We start from the raw sequence: 27,380 nt of genomic DNA on the forward strand, positions 1-27,380 counted from the left end.
TTCCTGAAGTGGAAAAAGATGATTGAAACGCAAAGCGGTCGAAAGATCAAGACTCTCAGATCAGGCAATGGTGGTGAATATAAGTCTGATCCTTTCTTGAAAGTTTGTCAAGATGAGGGTATTGTGAGGCACTTCACGGTTAGGGAGACACCGCAACAGAATGGGGTGGCAGAGCGCATGAACCGTACTTTGCTTGAGAAAGTTCGGTGTATGTTGTCTAATGCTGGTTTAGGCAAGGCGTTTTGGGCTGAGGCGATTACTTATGCAAGCCATCTCATTAATCGGTTGCCTGCTGCTGCGAATGAGGGCAAAACGCCCATGGAGGTATGGTCTGGTAAACCTTGTACTGATTACAAGTATTTACACATATTTGGTTGTCCTGCTTACTATCATGTCAGGGAAAGCAAGTTAGATCCAAGAGCAAAGAAAGCTCTATTTATGGGATTTAGCACTGGCGTGAAGGGATACCGACTTTGGTGTCCAGATGAGAAGAAATTTGTTGTAAGCATAGATGTGACTTTTGATGAGGCTGCTATGGTAAATCAGAACAAGCATGAAGGTGAAATTGAAGCGACTAAGACCATGAGTAGTTCAAAGCAGGTGGAGTTACTGAAGACTCCAGTTGTTCCAGTAAGGTCTGATACTACAGACACTAGTTCTACAGTTGATTCTGATGAAGAGGACGAGGATGATGAAGAGGAGGCACCTACCCAAGAGCCTCCACAGCAACAAGAGTCTATTGCAATCAGAAGAGCGAGAAGGGAGATTCGAAAGCCTGTTCGATTTACTGATATTGTGGCATATGCACTTCCCGTTATTGAAGATGATATTCCATCCGCCTACAAAGAAGCTGTCAGAAGTTCAGAGAGCGTGGAGTGGAAGAAATCTATGGATGAGGAGATGAAGTCTCTTCATAAAAATGAGACTTGGGAGCTGGTTCAGTTACCAAAAGGGAAGAAAGCAATTGGTTGCAAATGGGTTTATGCCAAGAAGATGGAATCTTTGGGAAAAGACAATGTGAGATTCAAAGCCAGATTAGTAGCTAAAGGATATGCTCAGAAGGAAGGCATTGACTACAATGAGGTATTTTCTCCTGTAGTAAAACATTCCTCTATTCGTATTTTGTTGGCTTTGGTTGCGCAGTTTGACCTTGAGTTGGCTCAACTTGATGTCAAGACTGCATTCTTACATGGTGATTTGGAGGAAGAAATTTATATGTCTCAGCCAGAAGGTTTTAAGGTTGCTGGAAAAGAAAATTGGGTTTGCAAATTGCAAAAATCATTGTACGGCTTGAAGCAGTCTCCAAGACAATGGTATAAGCGATTTGATCGATTTATGATCGGGCAGAAGTACACAAGAAGTCATTATGACCATTGTGTATACTTTCGCAAGCTACAAGATGGAACCTTCATCTATCTGCTTTTATATGTTGATGATATGCTTATAGCATGTAAAAGCAAAGTGGAGATTGAAAGGTTGAAGACTCAACTGAGTAATGAATTTGAGATGAAGGACTTAGGAGAAGCTCGGAAGATACTGGGTATGGAAATTGAAAGAGATAGAGCGAAGGGCAAGATTAGTCTGTGTCAAAAGCAGTATTTGAAGAAGGTACTACAGCGTTTCGGGATGAATGAAAATTCAAAACCGGTTAGTACACCTCTTGCCCCTCATTTCAAACTTAGTGCTTCTATGTCTCCTAAAACTGGTGAAGAGAGTCATTACATGGCTCAAATTCCATATGCAAGTGCTGTTGGTAGTTTGATGTATGCTATGGTGTGTACGAGGCCTGATATTTCACAAGCTGTTAGTATTGTCAGTAGATATATGCATAATCCAGGAAAAGGGCATTGGCAAGCTGTGAAATGGATTCTACGGTATATTCTGGGTACTGTGGATGTTGGTTTATTGTTTCAGCATGATAAAGTTACTGGTCAATGTGTTGTTGGATATGTGGATTCTGATTACGCAGGTGATTTGGACAAGCGTAGGTCCACTACAGGTTTTGTATTCACTATTGCTGGAGGTCCAGTGAGTTGGAGGTCGATTCTGCAATCTACAGTTGCTCTGTCGACTACGGAGGCTGAATACATGGCGGTAACAGAAGCTATAAAGGAAGCCATCTGGCTTCAAGGATTGCTTGATGACTTGGGGATTGAACAGGACCATGTGGATGTTCATTGTGACAGTCAGAGTGCTATTTATTTAGCAAAGAATCAAGTTCATCATGCACGTACAAAACACATTGACGTGAGGTTCCATTTTGTTCGTGAGATTATTGACGAGGGAAATATTCTTCTTCAGAAGATTGGGACCGCTGAGAATCCTGCGGATATGTTGACAAAGCCAGTTTCGTTGCTCAAGTTTAAGCATTGCTTAGACTTAATTGGCATTTGTAAAGTTTGTTGATTGCCCCATGGGGGATTGGGAGACGACCATTGAGAGTGTTGCTTCGAGGTTTTGAGCCAAGGTGGAGATTGTTGATGAGTGGCTCAAAAAAAATAGTCAAAAGCAAAACTGCTTTCGGCTGGCAGACATCTTGCAGTGCTTTCGGCTAGCAGACAAATTGGAGACAAATTAATGGCTAGCATTGATGGCTTACTTTTACCTTTTTGACTTGTGTGTTTTGCTTTTGCCGTTGGGTGGTTGAAGAGCAAATGTTTGGCTTATAAAAGGGAACATGCATTTGGGAAAAAAGGTAGAGCGGAAAGCACCGAGAGTTGATGAGAGAAGAGAGAAGTTGGGAGAGAGAAAAATAATAGTTTGGGCAACTAAGCTTTTGTTGCTATTGTTGATTATTTTTCCCTCTCTAAATTGTACTCAATTTGTATCCCCTTTATATTCTTGAGTGTGTGAGCTTGGGTATATTTGGGGCTTGGGTTTTCTGAGTGGTTAAACACTATTGTATTCTCTCATTGATTATAGTGGAATACTCCGTCGTCTCCAAACTGGATGTAGGCAATTGCCGAACCAGTATAAATCTTGGTGTTGTTCTTGTTGATTATTTTTGTTCTATTTTTCTCCTGCCTGTTGTTATTTATTTTTCACTCGCAGTTGGTTGACGCTTCCGCACAACAGGTTCAACGGTGAAAAATGCAGTTATCACCGTACCTGCCTACTTTAACGACTCTCAGCGACAGGCTACGAAAAATGCAGGTGCTATTGCTGGCCTAAATGTGATGCGTATCATTAATGAGCCGACTGCTGCAGCCATTGCTTATGGGCTTGACAGGAAGTCCGGTTGGTATAGCAAGAGAAATGTGATGATATTTGATTTTGGTGGTGGTACTTTGGATGTTTCACTTCTTACCATAGCTGATAGTGCCTTTGAAGTGAGGGCCACTTCTGGAGACACTCATCTAGGAGGTGGTGACTTGGATAACAGAATGGTGAATTATTGTGTTGAGCAATTCAAGAGGAAGCATAAAGTAGACATTAGTGGAAACCCAAGGGCTCTTGCGAGGTTAAGAAATGCCTGTGAGAAGGCGAAGAGGAGGCTTTCATTTATGTCTGAGATTGACATTGACATTGATTGTATGAATCAGGGTATTGATTTCTACTTGACTATTACACGTGCCAAATTCGAGCAACTCAACATGGATTTCTTTGAAAAATGCATGCAGCCTGTTGAAAGGTGTTTGAAGGATGTAAATATGGACATAAGCAGAATCGATGATGTTGTCCTTGCCGGTGGCTCTTCTAGGATCCCCAAGGTGCAACAGCTTTTGCAGGAGGTGTTCAACGGGAAGGAGCTGTGCAGGGGCATTAATCCTGACGAGGCTATCGCATACGGTGCCGCTGTTGAAGCTGCAGTCTTGAGTTGTGGGAATCCAACTGGGATGCTTCAAGACTTCAGACTCTTGGATGTCACCCCTGTGTCACTTGGGGTAGCGACTTCACTCTCTACGGGTGAGAAAGATTTTATGACAGTTGTGATTCCAAGAAACACCAGAATTCCTGTCATGAAGAAGGTGGTATTAGTTACTTCCCAGGACAACCAATCTTCTGTCCCCTTTCGCGTTTATGAGGGTGAGAGTACAACTGTTAAAAATAATAACTTTTTAGGTGAATTTTACCTTAATGACATTCCTCCAGCTCCCCAAGGTGTTCCTAAATTTGAAACATGCTTTGACATTGATGAAAATGGGATTCTAAGCGTCTCTGCGAAGGACATGTCCACCGGCCAGAAGAAGGGGATTACATTCAACAGTGACCGAAGAAATTGTGAAGGAATTGAGACTGATCTAAAATAGTGATGTAAGGAACTTCAATTTGTGGCATGCTAGTATAAACTGAGATAGCTTGTATTCATCAATTGTCACATCTTATTGGTTGTTAATGTTAAATCCTAATGCCGTCTCCTCGACTTGGAAGGAGTTGAAATTTTAGTCTTTCTAGTCTTTCAAAGGTTACATAATTTCATTCCCTAGCTGCTCACCCACTTATTGCAAAACATGAGATGACAAACTCAGACAAAGATTGATTCTTCTTTCTTTGATGAAATGGGGGAAAACCCCAAGAACAACAACACCCTAACCACCACAAATCAGACGACAAAGATTAAAACATCTCATTTGCCCCATAACAACCAACCGACCAACCGCAGAAGGAGCATCTTGAAAAGGTGAATGATTAAACCTCTGCAGAAGTTTAAACAGATGTCGACGATACGACGGCCCAACGCCATTCAACGCTCTGCACCACGATACTTTCTTCGTCTCAACTCTGAATCGGTGCGGCCGGCCACAATTGCTCGCTGCCCTTCTAATTCTAGGTTACCAAATTTATACTACGTCGTCCTTTTATCTTCACAGTTCTTTAGCCCATTTCCTTTCATGTTCAAACTTTAGACTTCGAACCCCTAATTCTTTTTCTATTTTGGGCTTTGGCCCATTTCTATTTGGGCAACTAATAATGCTAGCTTTATTAATTTTTCTTCATTTCATTCACTTATAATATATATTTTTCTTAATTTAATTCACTTACCAAATTTATACCACAATCGTTTGAACAGATGATATTTGATTTGTACTGAAAATTAGGAATTTACATATGAATTCATGAATCCTATATGAATTCATGAATCCTATCAATCCTCCACGTCCCATTGAATGATTTTTCATTCTTCGCTTGTATCACCGGCTCACAATCATTCACAATCTTATGTGGAACTAATGCTAACACAGTTCATTCGTAATGCTTTCCTTGTATGTTTATGTGAACATTTTACATTCTACGTAATGTTTGATGGCCAGCATTTTATAATTTTCTTCCTAAAACTTGACTAGAGTTTCAAGTTAATTGTTCACTTTATACAATATTATTATTGTCGGAGAGGTTGTGAATTTAGGAATTTACATAGGGAAATCAAAGAATAGGAACTGCATTCCTGAATATAATAGGGTTTGATTCTAGGGTTTTTGTATTTTGGGTTTTTTTTTGTTGTTTTGCGCCTTTTTTTGTATTTTGGATTGAGCTTTTATTTTGTTTGGTTGAGTCCTTGTTTTTATTTTTTTGACTTTTTTTTTGGGCTTTTACCCTCCGTTTGGATGAAGGAATTGAAAATTTCATAGAATTCTAAAATGACGGAATTTAGATTTCATTCATTTCAATTTCTGGCAATTGAAGATTTCAATATTTGGATTTATATATGTTGAATTTTGTAAATCTCACTATGAAAATTGTGAAATAACGCCTATTTTGGTGGAAATTAAACTCGATAATTTGATGCCCCATTTAATAAATTTCGTGCTTAAGTTGCCAAACAAGATAATTATCAATTTCTTCTCTTAAATTTCCAACTTTTAATTAAATTTCAAGTTATTTTCCCTCGTCCAAATGGAAGGTTATGTAACACTTTATAGTAATGACATGTTCATACCTTTGAAAAAACAAAAAACAAATATAAAGGTATTTGATTACAGAAAACCCACAAAATTTTTAATTCACAAATAGGATAAAAAGGAAGGGGATATATTATTGGGAGAAAAAAAAAAAAGAAAAAAAAAGAGAGAACGTCGCGACTCGCGGGTTTGCTCTTGTTCCTAAAAAGAGGAGATTTCACGACAAATAAAACCCTCATCAGGTCCAGCCCTTCCGTCATCTAGGGTTTAGATTGCCAATTCCCCAATCAAAACACCACCCCAATCCTGATTCAAATTACACCAATATTTCTGTAATTCGGCGGTAAAATCATCATGGGGAAGAACGACTTCCTAACCCCAAAGGCAATTGCCAATCGGATCAAGGCCAAGGGACTTCAGAAGCTTCGATGGTACTGCCAGATGTGCCAGAAGCAATGTCGAGACGAGAACGGCTTCAAATGCCACTGCATGAGCGAAAGCCACCAGCGACAGATGCAGATCTTTGGCGAAAACTCTAATCGCATAGTCGATGGCTACTCCGAGGAGTTCGAGCAAAGTTTTCTCGATTTGATGAAACGAAGCCACCGGTTCAGCCGTATCGCCGCCACCGTGGTCTACAACGAGTACATCAACGACCGCCACCATGTTCATATGAATTCGACTGAGTGGGCCACGTTAACCGAGTTCGTGAAGCATTTGGGGAGGACGGGTAAGTGTAAGGTTGAGGAGACGCCAAAGGGTTGGTTCATTACTTATATCGATAGAGATTCGGAAACCCTTTTCAAGGAGAGGTTGAAGAACAAGAGACTCAGGGCGGATATGGCTGAGGAAGAGAAGCAGGAGAGAGAGATTAAGAAGCAGATTGAGAGGGTTGCTCAGTCGATGCCCGTGGGTAATGGGGTTGATCAAGGTTCAGAAGATGAGATCCATAGGAAAATTAAAGTGGAGAGTGGGGTCAAGATTGGTTTTGCACTTGGGTCCTCGAAATTGGGTTCGAAAGAAAAAGGGGAGAGCTCGAAATTGGTTTTTGATGAGGTAGATGATGACAAGAGTAAGGTTAAGAATTCGACGAAAAATGGAAGTAGTGGTGGCGCGGGGAGCTTGGCATTGGAGGAGTTGATGAGGGAGGATGAGAAGAAGAAGGAGAGGATTAATAGGAAGGATTATTGGTTATGTGAAGGAATCATTGTTAAAGTTATGAGTAAAGCATTGGCTGACAAGGGTTACTATAAGCAAAAAGGGTTTGTGAGAAAAGTGATCGACAAGTATGTGGGGGAGATTGAAATGCTTGAAAGCAAGCACGTCTTGAGAGTTGACCAGGCAGAGCTGGAGACCGTGATTCCGCAAATTGGGTGCCTCGTGAAGATAGTGAATGGGGCTTACAGAGGATCAAATGCAAAGTTGCTGGCAGTGGACACAGATAAGTTTTGCGCTAAGGTGCAGATAGAGAAGGGTGTGTATGATGGTAGAGTTCTTAAAGCTGTTGAGTATGAGGATATTTGTAAACTTGCCTAATGAGTTTGCTTGAAAACCTTTTTAATTGAGACTGTACTATATTTTTTTATGATTGATCATCTGCCTTTCAAATGTGTTACCTTGTTTTGAATGTCTATTTGTTACCCTGTTTTTAAAGTTTATTCTGATACTTTTGCTGTTTCTTCTGTCTCCTTGTATGTTTAGGCCTTGAAAGTTTGAACATTATTTTGTAACGTTTATCACTAAATTTTTTTTACTTATATCAGTTTGTGTACAGTCATAGTAGTTTGGTTGTAAACTCATTCCTGTCTTTCAGTTATATTGTAATTAGTATATTTAACTTTGTATATTATATGGAAATTCACACTGCATATAGCATCTGAATATGCAGATTCATTCATCATTGCGGACATTGTTTAGAAGACAAAATAGAAATTTCCATGCAATTGCTGGTAATTGATAACATGACATTTTTTCTAATTTGTTGCTATGGTTTATGTTTTTTATACGTTTTAGTCTGACCCAATTTTCTACAGCCCCATTCTTGTTCGTTCTATATTACCTAACATTGAAGTGTTTCTGTGTGATACGTATTCCTTCAAGAGCTGAACACATGTGGGAGCTCTCCAACTTTTGGGCACTGATGCATGAAGCAATGGATTATTTTTTTCCTTCAGGAAATTTTACTACCATTTACGAGGTTTTATTTCTTCCCAATAGTCATTCCTGGGTAAACAAATATTTCTTGTGGGCTTTTATGGTAGGTAGTTTGGGGTTTCTTTGGTATGAATAATATGATTTCTTTTTTGGGTATATGAGACTTCTTTGACTCACTCTGTTGCCTGCATTCTTTTTCAGTTGGTTGTGGGGTTGAGTCTTCACCCAGTTGATGTCTGAAAGTAGGTGCTTGGTAATGGAAAAGTTGAAAAGCATATTAATGTGGGATGAGATACTAGGTACAGCAATAGAGGTGTTAGGATAGTTGTGTTGTGTCCTCGTCACAACTGCTGCCTCTCAAGATTGATTTTGCAAAGTTGGTATGAAAAATTCTTTATGTCAAATCATACCTGCCTATTATGTATGCCCTGGTTCTTTTGACACCAGTCTAGAGCCTCTGTGAATGGTTTTCTGCTTGTGGAAACCAACGGTTCTCATTGCACATGTATTCCATGGTTATGTTTCCATTATTTTTATGCACTGTTACACGGTTCTTTTTGCAATACATATTTTCTGTGGATGAACAAGTTGGGGATTTGCACTTGTACATCCTTTTCCCTTATTATGTATTAGGGTTGAGAGAAATAGCTGTATTTACAATGGAAAGATGCACAAAGAGGCTAGTAGCTATGAGATAATAAGTTGCAGGCCTGACGTTTTTGAAGCTTTAACTGTGGGATCTACCCCAGTGTACTTGGCTCTGTAGTAGAAGTTTTGGATTTAGGTGTTTGGTATGTTTCTTGCTTTGTTGTTTTGTTTAAGTGCTGTACCATGGCATAAATTTACTTTTTTTGGTCTCTCTTGTTTTGAATGTAAGTTTACTAAATCACCCAGTTATTTTGGATAAAGCTGAAGAAAATGCATCTGGTTTGCTGAGTTGTTCTGTGGTGCATCGGCTGTATAGGTACAGCCGCTCACATGATAGGCACGTGATGTTTTTTAAAAACAATAGGAACCGGCTGTTTTGGGTAACAGGTTAAAAGAAGGAAAACAAAACCACGCGCTCGTTCTTCAACTTGCTCTGAACTGTCGCTCGTCCTACTCCTCTGTATTGTGGAGCTGGATAGTCTCGACGGCGCAAACCGGTGGCAGAGGACGGGTCGGACTCGCTTGAATCGTCTCAGAGCTGCATCGGCCTTTCGGACCTGCGATCGTTGTGTCGTCGTGTGAAGATGCGTTAGAGTTGTTGGGTGGTGCTGCGTTCACGGCAGCAGCGGCGGCGGCGCTGATATTGTTGGGAAACGTCATCGTCGTGGAGGCTTCGACTTCGCCTTCGGCGTTCGTACAAAACGTCATCTACTCAACAAGATTGCCATCTTCTCCAATTCCTATTGCCCGTATGTTATTATCTCTCTATTGCTTGTTCATTTTGGCTTTTGTGATAAATTTAAGGTATTGGGATTGGAAATTCATAAAGCAATCAAATGGAATTTGAGAATTGTGAGTTGGTCAATTTGATAATTATGAGAAATATTTAGAGTGTTCATGTTGAGGAAAATATGAATCCATCATCTCAAATGGGACCTTTTTACTAATTTATAGATTACTTTTCATTTTCATGGATTTATTGCATTGTTTTCTAATTCTGGGAAATAAATTGCTGCGTTTCATCTACTAAATCTTCAGCTTTCTGTTATTGAAATAGTTCGCAAGTTGAGTAGAAATGTTTAGAAAAAGAACTCTGTGCATGCCTGTGTGTGAATTTAAGTAATGTTGAAATGAGAGATTGTGTGCTGTTTTGTGGATTCTTCTTTGAGGGTCTCTTGCTTGGTGAGAATTGTAGAGACAGAGAAAGGGAAAGTGGGTAGACAGAGCCAAACTCTCACTCAGAAGCAGCTCCTCATCACTTTCACGTGGTACAACAAAATTTCAGGCCAAAGCTTGACCATCAACGTTGGGGACAAAGACAATACCCCATCACCATTCAAATTCAATTTCAATTCACATGCATCTAGCTGGGAGATTTTAGTTCCCACGCATCTGGCTTCTCTTCGTTGTTGTTTCTTTGTTTTTTCTCTCTTATTTTTTAATTTATTTAGAGCAACAAGTTTGGGTTTTGTAAATTTTTCTTCCTTCAAATTTTCCCTTGTCCTTTTTTTAAAATAAAAATTAATATGAGGTTCTCTAATCTATTAAATTAGATTTTTTTAATCGTAGCGTAAGATTTCATTTTATTGTAAAAAAAATTCATTCATCTTAGTCATCAAAGAAAATAGAGCATTGAGATACCAGTTAGAGAAGAAGAAAGAGAAGAAGAAGAAGAAGATGAAAAGAGAGGTTGTGGTGAGGTTCAATCAGGGGTTTGGGTTTAATGGTGGTGGAGGTGGTGGTGGGAAAGATGACGGAGCTACTGCTAGAGGCAGCTTGGTTGGATTTTGGATGCAATTGTTTCCATTTGGGTACTCTCTTTCATTTAGCAACTGATTTGGGGTTCTTCTCACAAATCTTAGTTCCTTTACATTTCTGAAAAAAAAACAGGTAGTTTTATACTATTTTTGTTTCTAATATAATCATTTTTATTTTTGACTCTGACATCAGCATGTAGGATTATATCTCTAATGAAATTGATGCCTTTCCACATCCAGCTCCTTGCAGTGCTTGTAGCAATTGTTGGTGTGGGTGCTTTTCTGTGGTGGGCAAGGCAGGATATGGTTCAAGACAGTGTAAGGCTACTTCTATTTTTTCTCTTGCTCACTTCTTAAAGCTCATAGTTTTCTTCAACTGTGGTATCAAACATCTATTGTTGCCTAGTTAAAACACAACCCAAGTTGTTGAGTGCCTTAAGTTCCATGCTCTCAATTTAATTTCCATGTTGGCACCTACAAGTGACTGGTAAAACCTTTTTAATTATTTATGTCAGGTTCAATTATTTTTTTAAAATATATTAGGTCTTACATGATGTTTTGGCATTTGTGGACGGTTAATTTATCAATCTACAGATCTTCTAGTGGATAGTGTACCGTGTACCGAAACGCTCTATGATTTTCTTTTATTTGGAGTTGACAATTAAGTAATGTTGGTGTGCTCTTGATTTCAAAAAACTGTATCACAGGTGGTATATAAACAGGTAATCTGGATTGGTGTTGGATAGTTTCCATGGATAGGCATGTAGAAATCTATTGTGTTATAATGAGTTCATGCTTTCCCATGTGAGATGTATCAGATAAATGCATGATATGTATAGGATGTTTGGAAAGGGTTTAAGTACGCAAGTGATACTCTTTCATGTAACAATTCACGAACGCTTCATCCACATCTTGTAATCAAGTAATGTCAGAGTAACATCATGAGGGTGATTTTCAATTGTGAAGTTTTATTTATTTCTTACTCTGATGTCTTCTGCTTTTAATGAACAACAACCATTGTTCCCATAAAGTGCCATATAGTGAGGACTTGAGAAAATGGTTATGCGCCATATGTTGTTCCCATAAAGTGCCATATAGTAAGGATGGATTTCCCATAAAGGTTTTCTTATACTGTGTTGCTCGTGATCTTCTAATTGCTCGTGATCTTCTAAGTGCTAGATAACTTAGTTCATTTTGAGTATTTTTAGTTTTAAATGTAATTTTTATTGTGATTTAAATATCATGTTACAATGGATAGATTTGCAGGTTGTATGTAATTATATTTATTTTAATTAGTTTGCAATTTCTATTTTCAATTTATTTTTTAATATTTATTTTATTATTAGGTTTAGCTTGGTTTTGCTACTGAATGAGTTATGAAGCTTTGCAGAAGTGAATTAACATAAATTAACCAATGCCCCATTGGTTATGTTGGTTGTTTATTGATTACAAACAAAACAGATGGAGGAAAGGGTAATTGTACACCGCTGTCTAGTTTTTGTATCATGGGACGTGCAATTGCGCAGTCTCTTTAAAGCCTAAACTTGAATAAAATTCATTTTTAATGACTTTTGTAAACCAGGATATGCAATTGCATACCATTTATGCAATAGTTGACCCTATATATGCAATTATTATCATTTGTACAAACAAATTTCACTCTCGTGCTTTCTCGAAGTAGACAAACTAGTGTAGATTTAATAAGCAAGTGAAACTTTTTCAGGTTTTTGGAACTCAAATGGTTTTCAGGTTCTTATACTCGAGATCGATATTTTAATCATTACCCTTAACATGGATAGTGATGAATCCACTTTCTGCTAGACTTGGCAAATGGATTTGGGGTCATGTTCGTGTTAACCCGTTAATTTAATGGGTTGACACGACACGACCCGTTAAGCTAACAGGTGAGAAATACCAGACCCAAACACAACCCATTAAGAATAAACTAGGAAATATATATATATCCCAAAACGAGTTAGCAACCCCCTATCTCTGCCCTTTTTCTCCCAATTTTCATCTTTCATAAACACCATCCAAAAATCTACAAGTTCAGGATTAGTCTTGCATAATGATAAAATAAGAGAAGCAAAATGTTGGTTGATTAGATTATTTATATATAATTAAAAAAAAATAAAGGGAGGGAGAGAAGAAGAGAAGAAAAAAATGGAGAGAAAAGAAAGAGATGGAGAGAATAAGAAGAAGAAGAAGAAGAAAAAAAGGGAGAGAAGAAGAGAAGAAAAAAAATGGAGGGGAGAGATGGACAATTTCCGAAAGGGGAGAAGAACAGGAAAAAAGTGAGAGATTGAGGGATGTAGAGAAGAGAAAAAAAGAGAGGGGGAGATGAGAAAGTCGACGAAGAGAGGAAGTGGAATGAAGGAAAAATAATATTAGAGAGAGAGAGAGAGAGAGAGAGAGAGAGAGAGAGAGAGAAGGAAAATAAGAAAGAATTTTATTTTTTTTAAAAGGCATGATGTTGGGGATATGAGATATTTAAAAAATATATATTTTAAAAAAATACAGAATTACTCTCCTTAACGGGTGGATGCAATATTCGCAAATTGACCCGACACGACTCGTTAGCTTAATGGGTTCACTTGTTTTTAACCCGACCCATTAAGTTCAACCCAAATATTGATAATTTGATGCGAATTCGTGTCATGTTAACGGGTCGTGTGCAATATTGCCGGGTCTAATTTCTGCACCTCACAAAGGTAAGGTCAAGGATTAAAATATCGGTCGTGCAGATAATATAGGGCCTCCAATTTACAGAAATTTCGAGGAATATATCGTTATCGTTTTAGGTATCGGGAAAAAATCAACAAAAATGACAAATATAAGCATTGAAATACGTAATTTTGGTGTAAAATGTTCATAAATGTTATGTACATTATCAATGATTGTATTAAAAATTAGGATTAACCGAACTAGTAGGCAGGGGCGGCCCTGGCATGATGCAAGTGGTGCCACTGCATAGGGCTCCTAATTTTTTAGGACCTCCGAATTTCTTTTACTTTATATAATATATATTAATATTATAACAACTGTATATATACTCCAACGTGCCGCACATTGACACAAAATTTTATTTAGTGGATTTGGTTTCTAGTGCATATCCTTTGGTACAAGGTCTAGGTTTGAGTCTTAGTTATGTGAATATATTTGTAATTTTATTCTCTTTTTATTATAAGAACAAAATTTTAAATAGTTTTAAAAAGAAGCACGTGAAAAATATAAAGGGATAGATCCAATTAAACTAACAATAGTATATATCACACCCATACGTTTTTTCCTTAAAAAATAATAATAATAATTTCTTCAACTCAAAACAAAACACCCATTCATGTCTTCTTCTTTCTCGTCAACTTTTATTTTCTGAACGAATGCACTCCCTGCGTTCGCTTGAACAAATAGCCCCTTTGTTTGGAAAACTAAGTTAGTAGGGTCCATTTTCCAGGGGAACAGGTAAATTTACTTAACAAAGGCACTCTTTGCATTCGAGTGAATAAATATCCCGTTTATTTGAAAAAGTAAGTCAGTGGGGTACATTTTTTCAGGGAACGGACAACTTTACTCAACAAACGCAACCCATGCGTTCGCGTAAACAAATAGCATGTTTGTTTGAAGAAGTAAGTTAGTTGAGCCCTTTTTTTGGGGAACAGACAACTTTTCTCAACGAACGCAACCCCTGTGTTACCGTGAACAAATGACATGTTTGTTTGAAAAAGTAAGTTAGTTGGACTCATTTTTCTGGAGAATAGGCAGCTTTACTCAACGAACGCAAACCATTGCGTTCGCATGAACAAATAGCCCATTTGTTTGAAAAAGTAAGTTCATTTGGTCCATTTTTTCGAAGAACGGGCAACTTTACTCAACGAACGCAACCCCAGCGTTCGCGTGAACAAATAACCCGTTTGTTTGAAAAAGTAAGTTAGTTGAGCCCCTTTTTTTGGGGAACAGACAACTTTTCTCAACGAACGCAACCCCTGCGTTACCGTGAACAAATGGCATGTTTGTTTGAAAAAGTAAGTTAGTTGGACTCATTTTTCTGGAGAATAGGCAGCTTTACTCAACGAACGCAAACCATTGCGTTCGCATGAACAAATAGCCCATTTGTTTGAAAAAGTAAGTTCCTTTGGCCTATTTTTCTGAAGAACGGGCAACTTTACTCAACGAACGCAACCCCAGCGTTCCAGTGAACAAATAACCCGTTTGTTTGAAAAAGTAAGTTAGTTGGGCCCATTTTTCAGGGGAATGGGCAACTTTACCCAACAAACGCAACCTCTACGTTTACGTGAACAAATAGCCCGTTTGTTTGAAAAATTAAGTTAGTTTGGCCAATTTGTCGGGGGAACGGGCAACTTTTCTTAACAAATGCAACCCCTACGTTTGCATGAACAAATAGCCCATTTGTTTGAAAAAGTAAGTTAGTTGGGCCCATTTTTTCAGGAAACGGACAAGTTTACTCAATGAACGCAACCCATTGCATTCGTATGAACAAAAAGCCAGTTTGTTTGAAAAAGTAAGTTAGTTGGGCCAATTTTTCCGGAGAATGAGCAACTTTACTCAACGAACGCAACCCCTGTGTTTACATGAACAACTAGCCCGTTTGTTTGAAAAAGTAAGTTAGTTTTGCCCTTTTTTTCGGGGAACGGGCAACTTTACTCAACGAACACAACTCCTGCGTTTACGTGAACAAATAGCCCGTTTGTTTGAAAAAGTAAGTTAGTTGGGTCCAATTTCACGAGGAATGGCCAATTTTAATCAACGAATGCACCCCTTACTTCCTCGAAGTAAAATACCTTGTTTGTTGAGTAAATCATGGAATTCGTTGGGTAATGTGGTCAATGGGCAACATCATTTACCCGACGAACGAGTCACTTAGCTTTCGTTTGGTAGGTTTGTTGGCATAAATTACTCAATATAACTTTCGTGATTTACTACTAATTTAACCCAATGAACTATTGGGAATAAAATTGAACTTTGTTGATTGTCTCCAATTATTACAACATTGTTAATTGAAAAAAATCAATAATATCAAACATATGATTGTTGATACAAATATAAATTTAAAAACTTTCAACAAAAATTATTACTTAATGGTCGATTGATTAAGCCACATTGAATTGACGAAAAAGAAAATTGGACTCTTTCGATTATGATCAATGCCCAATCCAATTGATAATATATGATCATGAATGTTTATGACATGAAGTGAAAGTATGAGAAGTCTTCTTATATCGAGTCTCATTGCATAGCCCTGATACGAACCATATTCCAGGTATTATTGTGCTATTATGATTTTAGACTAAATATCATAGTTGAAAACAACAATTTTACCCATAAATGATGGTGAAATATCCAGAAAAGAAAGCAACATCACATGTTTGGCTTTATGGCATATATTTAACATCCTTTCATATTATCTTATTTTACATAATTCAATTATGTTTAACGTATGAAATGACCCATTTTCCCTCATATTTAATGACAGATTGGACGAAATGTTAGGTAATTAAACGGCAGGGAAGATATTGGCGATAAAGACAAATTCATATCCTTAATTTTATAAAAAAAAGTCATGAGATAAATTGAAAATTGGGTACAAGTTCAAGGACTAAATCAACAATTTAGCCATGTTTAATGGTTTTTGGGCATATATCGCATATTTGATAGCACATGTGTGCAATTCTCAGTTTATAATATGCATATGCATAAACCTGTATGCAATTTCGTAGCATCTATGTGCAATTCTCATTTTACAATATGCAATTGCATATATATGTATGCAATTTCGTAATGTCTGTTTGCAATTCTTAGTTTACAATATGCAATTGCATTCCGCCCTTCTTTTGGTTTTTAACTTTGTTGTTTTTACCAGAAGGCTCATTGGATCACACTCTTATAATGTATGCAAAGATCACCAAATTTCCTCTTTTTGGCTAGAGGGCCTCTTTTTTGTGTGTGTTCATTTGCATGACAATACGGATAATCTACTACTACCTAAAAGCTATAGAAAATTAAATGTCATATAATCTATTTTCTCTAACCAAGACTCCATGTCACATAAATAAGAAATAAGATCTCAAAAAAGAAACAGAAGCAAAGAAAACACTTTACCTAAAATATTTTGTAATACATTTAGCTCAATTTTAACTTGTAGAGTACACAAATGTTAGCCCCTAAATATTAGGCTCTCAGAAGAAGGTGAGAATCTCACCAAGTATGCATGAAAAGTCCAAGTGAGCATACCCCTTCCTGCAAATGCGAGGGAGGTAGAGAGAGATTATTTAAACACTGTGATGGTATCTCAAAACATATATTTCAGTGTAACAAAAATGCACTTTTCTTAATTGCTCTTTTCCTGAATCATTAGCCAGAGCCACCAATATATAGCAGTTATGGCAATCATAGTAACCAATACCAATCATGAGCATCACATTTGAACCATACACTTACAGATTTAGCAATACAATCTTTGAAATGGTAATGGCAACCCAAGACACTGAGCTCTATCCCGGATATACGAACAGCAGCCATTGTGTTAGGAAGCTCTTCCCTCATAACATCCATTATCTTTTCAAGTGATTGAGTTGGTCTCTTGAAAGCCCTTGAAAAAACCACATTGGGAATTCACCTTCCTAAAAACGATTTCTTGACTGGCAATGTTAATTAAAATCATGGAGTACTGAAGATTACAAACCAGAAGCCTGGTGATTGCATAGCAAAAGAGCCACGTCATAGAAACTACTTCCTACTAGGGAAAACCAAAAACAAAATTTGACTCAATAGCAGAAACATACCACCAATTTAGGTAATTCTTTCAAAAAAATGTAGCTGAGATTGTTGGGTTTTGCTTTCAGAATACCCTGAAGAAAAACCCACTTTAAAGAATCTAATTTCCAAAGCATATTAAGCTTCAATTAGAAACAGAACTGTGCATCCAAAACCTGGGTTTAGGGAGAGAGAGAGTATGAAAACATGAGTTTACGATAACTTACATAACTCTATACCTTTTTCATGATGAGCTTTCACTTACAAAAACATTTCAATTTAGACATGTGAAAACTCTAAAATTGGGTTCCCAAATTAAATTTCTTTGTTTTGTCATATAATTCACACTATTAACAAGAAAGATTACGCAAGCAGTCAATTGGAGTTTTCCCTTTCGTACCAATTTCCTTCGGCACTACATTCGCCAACTGCTGCCATTTTTTGCATTCCGGAAGTTACCTGCAAAATGTTTATAATTAAAACCAAATTGGGAAGAAGCTAAAAATACACACTGAGAAATGACAACAATTTGTAACCTGTGGCCTAAAGGAGGAGTTGGAAAACATTGAATTTTCCACTCTCAAGTTGCACCCTCTGCAGCCAAACAGATAAGAAGGATCAATGCACAAATTGAGAATTGGAGTTTCGTATGCATTTAGTTTTATTTTTGCCCAATTATTTCACAGAGAGAGAGAGAGAGACATTACACGGGAAGCAGGTGAGAAAGTGAAGCCTAGTGTGTGCAGGAAGCCATCATTGTGCATTGGCCTCTGCGTTATCCTCCACTTCGATCTTAGGTTTAGAGTTTTAGCAGTTCTTGTATAAATTGATAGTACCTGCCTTCTACTTTAACTCAATATCTCAAGAGCAATGATATTATTTCTTTCACAAAGAAAAAGATACAATTTCTCAACTAACTCCCTCAAATACAGACTCACTTAGTTAATATAGAGTTAACCTAACCAACTGTCAACTAAGCATAGCCTAACTAATGGTTAACAACTAACCTAGTTCCAGCTTATATAGAGATTCCTATCTACCCTCCCCACAAAAACAATCCTTGTCCTCAAGGATGAAATTCTGGAATTCGAACCAACAAGTTGCTGCCATTTCAGTGATGGATGTGTGCCATTGAACTCATATTGTTGTAGCAATATATCAATTGGTTGGCTTGAACAAGGCCACCATCAGAGCATGCAATTACAGAGATGCTGAACCAAACAATACTCATGGTCTCACTGCTGCTGGATTGGCAGCCCACCCACATAAAACTCCCCAATTATTGGAAAGCTCACTAACACATCAATGGCTCCAAGTCCTTTGGAATGAGCCCTGGGAGAAAGAAGTAAAGCTCTCAATGACTCAAGCTCATAGCCATAAACCTTGCAGAAATTTTCTTCTTTTCCAGTATGCCCATTATCAACTTCAAATCCACCACCTTGGCCACGTATGCCCAGAAGGTAGCCAACATCAAAATCAAGAATGCAATTACCCAACGGAAGAGTAAAAACAGTGTGGACACAATCATAATCCTGGACCCTAACCATTTGAATAGTGCCAAACCAATGAAATTTCGTGAACTACCAGAATCAAGGAAAATGACAACTGAACAATTCTTGATAAAGCCCTGTATAACCTTGAGCAATTTTAGATTTGGCGTAGAGGCTTCTTGAACAGGAACAAAACGAAGCAAGTACAAGTCCTGGCGAAGCTCTCTGTCATCAACCCTCCAATGAAGCAACTCGTGAGAAACTCACCACCACCATCGTCTCGAATGCCCATATGGTAGCCAAGATCAAAATCAAGAAGTGCAGTACCGCCATTGCATACCCAACATGAGTGTGACATTTCAGCAAACAAATGGAGAGCATGTGGTGATCTGCCAGATGTATCAACCCCAAAACCCAATTGCTTCCAAGCTTCTTGATAAAGATTCTTCAAAGACAAAAACCGAGTAATCTTCTGAATTGAACCGATGGAAAAAGAAGACAACTAAGCAGGCAAACCTTGCGTGGATGGTGATTCCGGAATCGGCGATGTCCGATGACTGTTGCATCTCGGCGTCGGCAGAGGTGAGACTCCCAGATTCTGATTTGGGGACACAGATGAGGACGCTTTCGTTGAAGCTTTTTACTTGTTTTCTCAGTCACGTGTATGTCACGTGATATTTAATAACAAAAGGCACAACAAGTCTTCCGGTCATTCAATCTTAGCCCTTCATTTTTAAAATGCAATACTGGCCTTTGGATTACTGGCTGCACCGGTACAGCTGATGTACCACAGAATTTTCGCTGGTTTGCTTCCTTCATTTGGTGAGTTTGAGGATGGTCGATTCTAAGTGGTATGTAGATGTGACAAATCTTGTATATTGCAGCGATAGCACTTCTTTTTTGCATTTTCCAACTAATCACATTCTGTCACGCGTGATGATGATTCCACATGACGGAACGTGTTTAGATGGGGTGGCAAAACAATACTATCCTCGTGACATGCAAGTTGTTCTACTAAAACAAAACTTCCATGAGAAAAAAAAAAAAAAAAAAGCAGCTCGAATTGAACCATGAAGTTGGTCAATAACAAATGGGTTGGTAATGTCATTTTCACGTATTCATGCCGAAAAGCATAACCAAAAGGCTGGTCCTCGACCTTCCTATTCCGGCCATTCCATTACTACCTATAGTTAACAACAATGAATTTAGGAATTTAAATGTTTAGTTATGAGCATTGAATTGAATAATTGCACCGACGACTGAATAATGTGATAAATCTGGTTATAGTATTGACTGCATGGGCCCCAGACAATAAATTACATAATCAGCATCAACCATCAGTGTGAAGTTATTAAACAGTACACGGTGGAATGATTCTTATTCCTGATTTTTCCGATCAGTTTGATTCTTAATTTTGCTAACACATGTGAAATGATAAAAAGGAAATTGTTAGTTTCACATCACAATCCCTAAAAATTTCATATGTTTTGCTAAAAATTGTTTCCGTCCAATACAAGAGAAATTGTTAGTGCATAACATCATAATGAACCTTGAAACGACGCGCATTGAGATAGTTAAAACCATGGCCCACCGAAGAAAGCCCTATTCCAAACTTGATCAGTAGTGTAGTTTTCTTTTAGCTGGAGGCTGGAGAGTGTTGTTGTTGATCAGCCTCCATAGTTAGTTATCCTACCCCCAACCATACGCCATTAATTTCTACATCCGAAATCGCCCAAACCAACTCCTACTTTAAACTACACTACACGCCCAATCAAATTCAATATTCAACATCATCATCGTTATTAAAGAGAGCCTTAGCCTGCACCAATTTTCGGATCTCACTCTCAATCTCATTTCTTTTTCTTTCTTCTCATTCTTCGTGCTCTGCAATTTGAATGGAAGTTGCGTGATTTTGCTCACGGCTTAAAGGGTTTGCTTCTTGCTCGATTTGCTGAAGTGGGTCTCTCTCACTTGCTCTGAAAAGATGAAGGTGACCGTAGTTTCACGGAGTGGTCGAGAAGTTGTTAAGGGTGGCCTTGAGCTCAGTGATTCTGTATGCTTTTCTTTACCTTTTACTTTCTTCTTTTCCTCTAGTTGTGTAATTCATCGATATCTCTATTTCATTGAGAAAATAACACAAAACGAAAGCAATCAAGTCTTGAAATTTTTGTTGGGTTGGGTTCAGTTTAGTGAAAGATTAAAGTTTTTTCCAAATTCAAATGGTTAAAGGATTCAAGTCTTCAACTACTAGTAGAACCCAATTGTTACCTTTTCTGACTTTTTTCGTCTCTCTGTTTGCCTTCCAGGCCACTGTGACTGATCTGCAGGAGGCGATCCATAAGCGAAGTAAGTGCTGGTTATGCTTTTCTTTTCTGTTGAACTTATTTAAGCCTGGTCTGTTAAGACTGTTTTTCTGGTCAATCAACATTTTTTAACCCAAAGATAAGATTGATTGAGCCTCTATGCTTAAGAACTGTGACTTTAAGGCTTGCTGCATCATCATGTTTGTTTAATGCATATTTTACCAACTTTTTTTTTTTTTTTGGACACAATCCTGTACTTATTGTATTGGATTGCCTAAAGTATTTTGATCTATCCCTTTTTTTCTAGATGATTATCATTGGAATTTGAAAGAAAATGAAGAATAAATCATGGGAAGCCATGTGTGTACAGTGTGGTTTCTTTGTCTTAGAAATACAAATACTTAAACATTGTTAGCAAACTTGGAATTTGGGTTCCTGGCCTGAATTATTTGTTATTGACATCTGTTATTGTCTACGTTAATATACGTCATTATTGATGCTTTTTTCATCCTTATATGCCTTATTCCATTAGAAACTTGCCCCTCCCAAAGAAATTTGTATAGGAGGTTCTGTGTTTTATAAATTATCGTAACATGATTTCATGCCTTATGTCAACAGCCAAAAAGTTCTATCCTGCAAGGCAGCGGCTTACTCTCCCCGTCCAACCAGGATCAAAAGAGAGGCCAGTTGTCCTTAACTACAAGAAGAGTCTCAAAGATTATATCAGTGAAAACTCAGACAACTTAACTGTGGTGTTCAAGGACCTAGGCCCACAAGTGTCCTACAAAACACTCTTCTTCTTTGAGTATTTGGGGCCTTTGGTCCTTTATCCCATCTTTTACTACTTCAATGTTTACCAGTACTTGGGCTTCAAAGGAGATCGTGTCATCCGCCCAGTCCAAACATATGCTCTATACTACTGGTGCTTCCACTACTTCAAACGTATTATGGAGACATTTTTTGTACATCGCTTCAGTCATGCAACCTCACCACTCTTGAATGTATTCCGGAATTGTGCGTATTATTGGAGCTTTGGCTCCTACATAGCTTACTATGTGAATCACCCACTTTACACCCCTGTTAGTGACCTCCAAATGAAGATTGGGTTTGCTGTGGGGATAATATTTCAGATCTCAAACTTCTATTGCCATATCCTGCTGAGGAACTTGCGAAGGCCTGATGGAAATGGAGGATATCAAATTCCACGTGGTTTTCTGTTTAATTTTGTGACATGTGCAAATTACACTACAGAGATCTATCAGTGGTTGGGCTTCAATATTGCAACGCAGACAGTTGCTGGTTATGTCTTCCTTGTAGTTGCTGCATCTATCATGACAAATTGGGCCCTTGCAAAGCACCGCCGTTTGAAGAAGGTGATCTTCTAGACCGTTTCTGTACACCAGTAACTGATTGTGTTTTGTTGCTTCAATGTCGGTCGCCATTTAGCTAACATCTTGCTCTACATTTAAAACTACCTCGGCTGGGTTTAATTTTATGACTTTTCAAAAATAATATTTGTACATAGTTACTTGCATAGATATTCTCTAATAAGGAAAGACTTGTTTCTCAGTCTATTAGATCTTGCCCATTGTGCATTTTAGCCGTCCATATAGGGTTTACTAGCTGAGAATCGAGTTCTTATTAAGGACTATATTTAATTACCTTGTTAGAGAATAACTCTATATTACATACAGATGTGTATAGTTTGATTTACAGATTGTGTGTCAGTGCTTGGGTGGGTGGGTCTGCATGCATGATTAATAATTGCTTGGTAAACTGAACTACAACGAAATTTGATACCAAAAGTTTTCTGTTCTTATTATCTTAAGATAGTTTGTTCTGAATTTTAGATTGATTCAAAAATCGATTCCTTAGCAAACCTATATTGCCACTGCCTATTACTTCCATTTAAATAGGATGGTGGGGGGAAAAACCATATTTGATGGATAGCATGCTAACATCTATATGTTGCATTCATGAAGTGTCAGAATGTATTGATATGAATGCATTGCTTACATGATTTGTTTGCCATCACAGATATTTGATGGGAAAGACGGGAGACCGAAGTATCCGCGTCGATGGGTGATACTACCTCCATTCCTGTAGAATTGATTAGCGACTAGGCTGTCCTGCCTTTGCTGGTCTTTTGGGTATTCAATTGTTGGATTCCATCCATGCTGGATGGGTGATGAACTTGAAGAAGTTGAAATCGCATGTTCACTCAATTGATGGATCTTAACATTCTGCTTAGATGTTGTAATTCATTTGAACTAGTTAGGGATTTGCTTGTGGATCTATACAAGATAGGTCACCTTTTTCTTTCCAGTTGAACTGTTTTGTCATTTGTACTTCTTGACCGTCTATGATATTTCTCTTTCTTATAATTTTAGAATTCAAAGCAATAATGTTGTTAACTTGTTAAATATATCAATCATCATAAAATTAAACAATTAAATGGAGGTTGTCAATCTTGCATGAATGTGCTGAGTTATGATTTGGTCCACACCATCAGAACATTTCATGAAGTTCTTAATTCTTTAGTTTCTGTTTTCTTGAACTAAAAATGACATGGGGCTTCCCACTTTATGATTGTTAGCTAGAACTATTATATCAAGGCCTAGGGCCTAGCTGGTGACGGAGAGGATTTGTATTCTGCCAGCCACTACGGAGTAGTGGCTTTTAACTAGACATCTATAATGTTGTTTAATGCATTATAGAATGTAGCTTGTAGTTGGGTTCATTGCCTAACATTACTCACCAATATTATTATTTCTGTCTCTTTGGCGTTCGATTCGCTCCCTCCTAATTCGCAGCTTTCATGTAAATGAATTCATATGCTTATAAACGTTCTGGAATGACGAAGAACATAAGTGCCATGCTTGTAAAAGAACATAAGAGGGTTGGTTGTGTTGTTAAAGATCGTTTTCTTCGCTATTAAAGCCTAGGTTCAAGTCCAGCTACCAACAATCTCTTTTGGTGGGTAATCTGTAAAAATCAAAAAATGAACTAAGACTCTCTCTGTAAGTCCTCAAATAGGCATTGGTATGTCCTGACTCTGAGATAGGATAGCCTCTACTCCCCCTAAACTTAATTTGTACCACAAAAAATAAAAATAGAAAAAAGAACATAAGAAGAGGATTTGAACTTTTTATAGACAATTCAATTTCGTGTAAATAGACATGTAGACGTTAAAACAGTTAAATAGATATATGATTAGGTGTGTCGAAGAATGAAAATAGGAAGAGGGGCAAAAAGGTCCAGAAAGAGGAGAAAAATGACTGGAACAGCGGAAATCGAGGGAAGCCCAGCCAGCCAGCCCATGGACGCGTTCTCAGGTCTTCTTTATTTCCACTCACCCATCCAATCCAACGGCCCACATTTCATGTCCGCCTCCCCTTCTTATTCTTGCTCTCCCCCTCCCATTTCCTTCGCCCACTCCCAAAACACTGTCTTTGTCTCTCTGACACGCTCTCTCTCTCGCCTTCGATCTCCTTCCGTCACATTCAGAAAAAGGTCAATTTTCTCACCCTCTCTGTTTCTTTCTTTGATGCAATTTTCTTTCCTATCCATCTCTGGTTAGCAAGTGCTTTAGATCTCTGATTTTTTTTCCTTTTTCCTTATGATTTCATTGCTGCATTGTTTGGTTTGGGAGTTTTTGGTGTTTGCTTTGGTACGGTTTTGTGTTTTAATCACATTTCAGATTCGTAGCTTTTTTTTCCCCTTTTTTATGTTCAAAATAGCTACCACGGATTGCCCATTTGCGTTTGATGAATCAATTTGCTTTCCTATACTTAGCAGAAAACGTATAAAAATTTACTATTTAAGAAACAAGGAACACACAATAAAATAATGAATGAAAAATCATGATTTTTAATCACCCTCCCTTTCTTTTTTTTTGAATAACTTGTGCTCGTTATAGATTGTTATCAGTATATTTGGTTATAAGTTTGATGTGTGATGGAGAGCTCATTTAATCTGTTCTCTCTAATCTTTTTGTTTTCATCAAACGTATTGCATTGTTTTGTTGTTGCATTGAGATTTGGTGGTACATTTTTTGTCTTTGGCAATTTGGTCCTAGCCAATTCCTCGGATCCTTTCATAATGGTTTTGAATATGATTGTTCATTTATTAGTCAGGGGCATCTTACACCCTGCAAACATTGTTTAGAAGAATCATCTGTTCAATTTCTGTTTTGTGGTCCTCTTTTGTGTTACATCACGCTGTTGTTTGTGTGTCCCACTGTTTTATGGTCCTCTTCTATACCGTTTCTTTAACTTTGTTATGTGTTAGACTAATGCTATCTTGTACATGAGCACTGAGTTTTACCATATATACTCATTTGGTAAAGCAAGGGTTTTTTTTTCAAATGGGAAAATTGTTGTTGGCCCTGTTGGCCCTGTTGTAACTGGTTGGTGTACCTGGCAGGTAGAAGATGGCAGATGCTGAGGACATTCAGCCACTCGTGTGTGATAATGGAACGGGAATGGTCAAGGTATTTTTTGGCAAGAACTTTAGTTTGACATTGAGATGGTTTGGATGGTTGTGCCTTTTTGTTCTTTCTTTTCAGAACATTGCATCTTAAAGACTGCTTTTGATGTTACTTTTTAGGCTGGATTTGCTGGAGATGATGCTCCTCGAGCTGTGTTCCCTAGTATTGTAGGCCGCCCTCGTCACACTGGTGTCATGGTTGGAATGGGCCAGAAAGATGCCTATGTTGGTGATGAGGCTCAATCCAAGCGTGGTATTTTAACTTTGAAGTACCCGATCGAGCATGGTATTGTGAGCAACTGGGATGACATGGAGAAAATTTGGCACCACACCTTCTATAACGAGCTTCGTGTTGCCCCAGAAGAGCACCCAGTTCTTCTAACTGAGGCCCCTCTGAATCCCAAGGCTAATCGCGAGAAGATGACCCAAATAATGTTTGAGACCTTTAACACTCCTGCTATGTATGTAGCCATTCAAGCTGTTCTGTCCCTATATGCAAGTGGTCGTACAACTGGTAAGAATATTGATTAGTTTTTCTTTTTGTAGCAAAGTTGTTAGTTTGAAGTTAGTGTTCAATACTGAAAATAGCTTGCATGATTGTTTTTGTTTTAATGTGTGACCTTGGAAAAGTTCCTAACAGTTAATCAGTATAGACTGAGATATCTCCACCTGTGTGATTTTTACCTGAACCACAAAGAGTGTCTTGCCTGAGTTGAGATTACTGGCATTGATTTTAATATTTTTGGTTTCAACTACTAGTCTAGTTGGGAGAAACCTCAGCGATGCTACTTTTGGAAAGTTTATTTGGAAATATTTCTAATGGAGTTCATTTATGCTATTCAAAACGTGTTCTTCTCATCTTACTGATGGATGTTTTTGCTTTGCTGTGAAGGTATTGTTCTTGACTCTGGTGATGGTGTCAGCCATACAGTCCCCATATACGAGGGGTATGCCCTACCTCATGCCATCCTTCGTCTCGACCTTGCTGGTCGTGACCTCACTGATAGCTTGATGAAAATTCTTACGGAGCGCGGTTATTCTTTCACTACCACTGCTGAGCGTGAAATTGTTAGGGACATGAAGGAAAAACTAGCTTACATTGCCCTTGACTATGAGCAGGAGATGGAGACTGCCAAAACCAGCTCTTCAGTTGAGAAGAGCTACGAGTTACCAGATGGGCAGGTAATTACCATTGGTGCTGAGCGATTCCGATGCCCAGAGGTTCTTTTCCAACCATCAATGATCGGGATGGAAGCTGCAGGCATTCACGAGACCACATACAACTCCATCATGAAGTGCGATGTTGATATCAGGAAAGACCTGTATGGCAACATTGTCCTCTCTGGTGGTTCAACCATGTTTCCAGGCATTGCCGATAGAATGAGCAAGGAAATTACTGCTCTAGCCCCAAGCAGCATGAAGATCAAGGTGGTGGCACCACCTGAGAGGAAGTACAGTGTCTGGATCGGAGGATCCATCTTGGCTTCCCTCAGTACATTCCAGCAGGTTTGTGTTCATTTCTGCATTTCAACATCATGTTCCAAAGTTGATCTTGGATGATTACTAATCGAAGCATTCTACTTGTTTTCTTGATTGCAGATGTGGATTGCAAAAGCAGAGTATGACGAGTCTGGGCCATCTATTGTCCATAGGAAATGCTTCTAAAATTTACGACAATAGGATCATGGAGAGAATTGTTGCTGTGTTTATTTCTTGAAACCAAGAGGCAGCTTGTGCAACCCGTTGTGTCTAACTTTGTTAACCTTCTGTGTTATTCTCTTGTTGGAGCTATGACTTTGAGAAGGCGAGTCAGATTTTAAAATGGGTCAATTCTTTCATTATAATTTGTTTCCATCTCTTTTTTTGCCGTTTCCATGCAAGTTTTCATGATTATCAAATGGTTTTTCTTTTTTCTGTTCTCAAGAAAAG

The 27,380-nt window shown here is 38.1% G+C and overlaps 3 protein-coding genes and 1 long non-coding RNA gene across 6 annotated transcripts; 3 read left to right on the forward strand and 1 right to left on the reverse strand.

The window, feature by feature from the left end:
* LOC18786061 (KIN17-like protein) lies at window positions 5,962-12,023 on the forward strand. Of its 3 annotated transcripts, none has more exons than XM_020556640.1 (3): window positions 5,962-9,391; window positions 10,640-10,717; window positions 11,746-12,023. In XM_020556640.1, exon 1 carries the CDS (start codon window positions 6,195-6,197, stop codon window positions 7,374-7,376), a length of 1,182 nt encoding a protein of 393 aa, XP_020412229.1. In that variant the 5' UTR covers window positions 5,962-6,194; the 3' UTR covers window positions 7,377-9,391; window positions 10,640-10,717; window positions 11,746-12,023. The 3 variants fall into 3 exon arrangements, with proteins under 3 accessions (XP_020412229.1, XP_020412228.1, XP_020412227.1); XM_020556639.1 differs by lacking the exon at window positions 11,746-12,023 and adding an exon at window positions 11,107-11,656; XM_020556638.1 differs by lacking the exon at window positions 11,746-12,023 and having other exon boundaries at window positions 10,640-11,526.
* Window positions 16,495-19,467, reverse strand: LOC109947012. The gene is made up of 4 exons (XR_002270020.1): window positions 17,878-19,467; window positions 17,707-17,764; window positions 16,856-17,629; window positions 16,495-16,654 (listed from the first exon to the last, which is right to left on the reverse strand). It is a non-coding gene; the product is annotated as an uncharacterized LOC109947012 (long non-coding RNA).
* LOC18784679 (very-long-chain enoyl-CoA reductase) lies at window positions 20,270-23,386 on the forward strand. Its single transcript, XM_007218654.2, has 4 exons — window positions 20,270-20,713; window positions 20,967-21,006; window positions 21,582-22,336; window positions 23,001-23,386. The coding sequence occupies exons 1-4, from the start codon at window positions 20,645-20,647 to the stop codon at window positions 23,067-23,069; spliced, it is 933 nt and encodes a 310-aa protein (XP_007218716.1). The 5' UTR covers window positions 20,270-20,644; the 3' UTR covers window positions 23,070-23,386.
* On the forward strand, window positions 24,344-27,361 carry LOC18785278 (actin-1). The gene is made up of 5 exons (XM_007218074.2): window positions 24,344-24,476; window positions 25,389-25,455; window positions 25,572-25,965; window positions 26,344-26,957; window positions 27,051-27,361. The coding sequence occupies exons 2-5, from the start codon at window positions 25,396-25,398 to the stop codon at window positions 27,114-27,116; spliced, it is 1,134 nt and encodes a 377-aa protein (XP_007218136.1). The 5' UTR covers window positions 24,344-24,476; window positions 25,389-25,395; the 3' UTR covers window positions 27,117-27,361.

The sequence above is a fragment of the Prunus persica genome, chromosome G2, assembly GCF_000346465.2.
Source record: "Prunus persica cultivar Lovell chromosome G2, Prunus_persica_NCBIv2, whole genome shotgun sequence".
Taxonomy (NCBI): Eukaryota; Viridiplantae; Streptophyta; class Magnoliopsida; order Rosales; family Rosaceae; genus Prunus; species Prunus persica.

Bases quoted from the DNA above. Each gene is read 5' to 3' on its own strand.
- LOC18786061 (XM_020556640.1), top strand. From the start codon at position 6,195: ATGGGGAAGAACGACTTCCTAACCCCAAAGGCAATTGCCAATCGGATC.
- LOC18784679 (XM_007218654.2), top strand. From the start codon at position 20,645: ATGAAGGTGACCGTAGTTTCACGGAGTGGTCGAGAAGTTGTTAAGGGT. The intron at 21,007-21,581 runs GTAAGTGCTGGT...TTATGTCAACAG, and splicing joins GGAGGCGATCCATAAGCGAA to CCAAAAAGTTCTATCCTGCA. The intron at 22,337-23,000 runs GTGATCTTCTAG...TTGCCATCACAG, and splicing joins AGCACCGCCGTTTGAAGAAG to ATATTTGATGGGAAAGACGG.
- LOC18785278 (XM_007218074.2), top strand. From the start codon at position 25,396: ATGGCAGATGCTGAGGACATTCAGCCACTCGTGTGTGATAATGGAACG. The intron at 25,456-25,571 runs GTATTTTTTGGC...GTTACTTTTTAG, and splicing joins ATGGAACGGGAATGGTCAAG to GCTGGATTTGCTGGAGATGA. The intron at 26,958-27,050 runs GTTTGTGTTCAT...TCTTGATTGCAG, and splicing joins CCCTCAGTACATTCCAGCAG to ATGTGGATTGCAAAAGCAGA.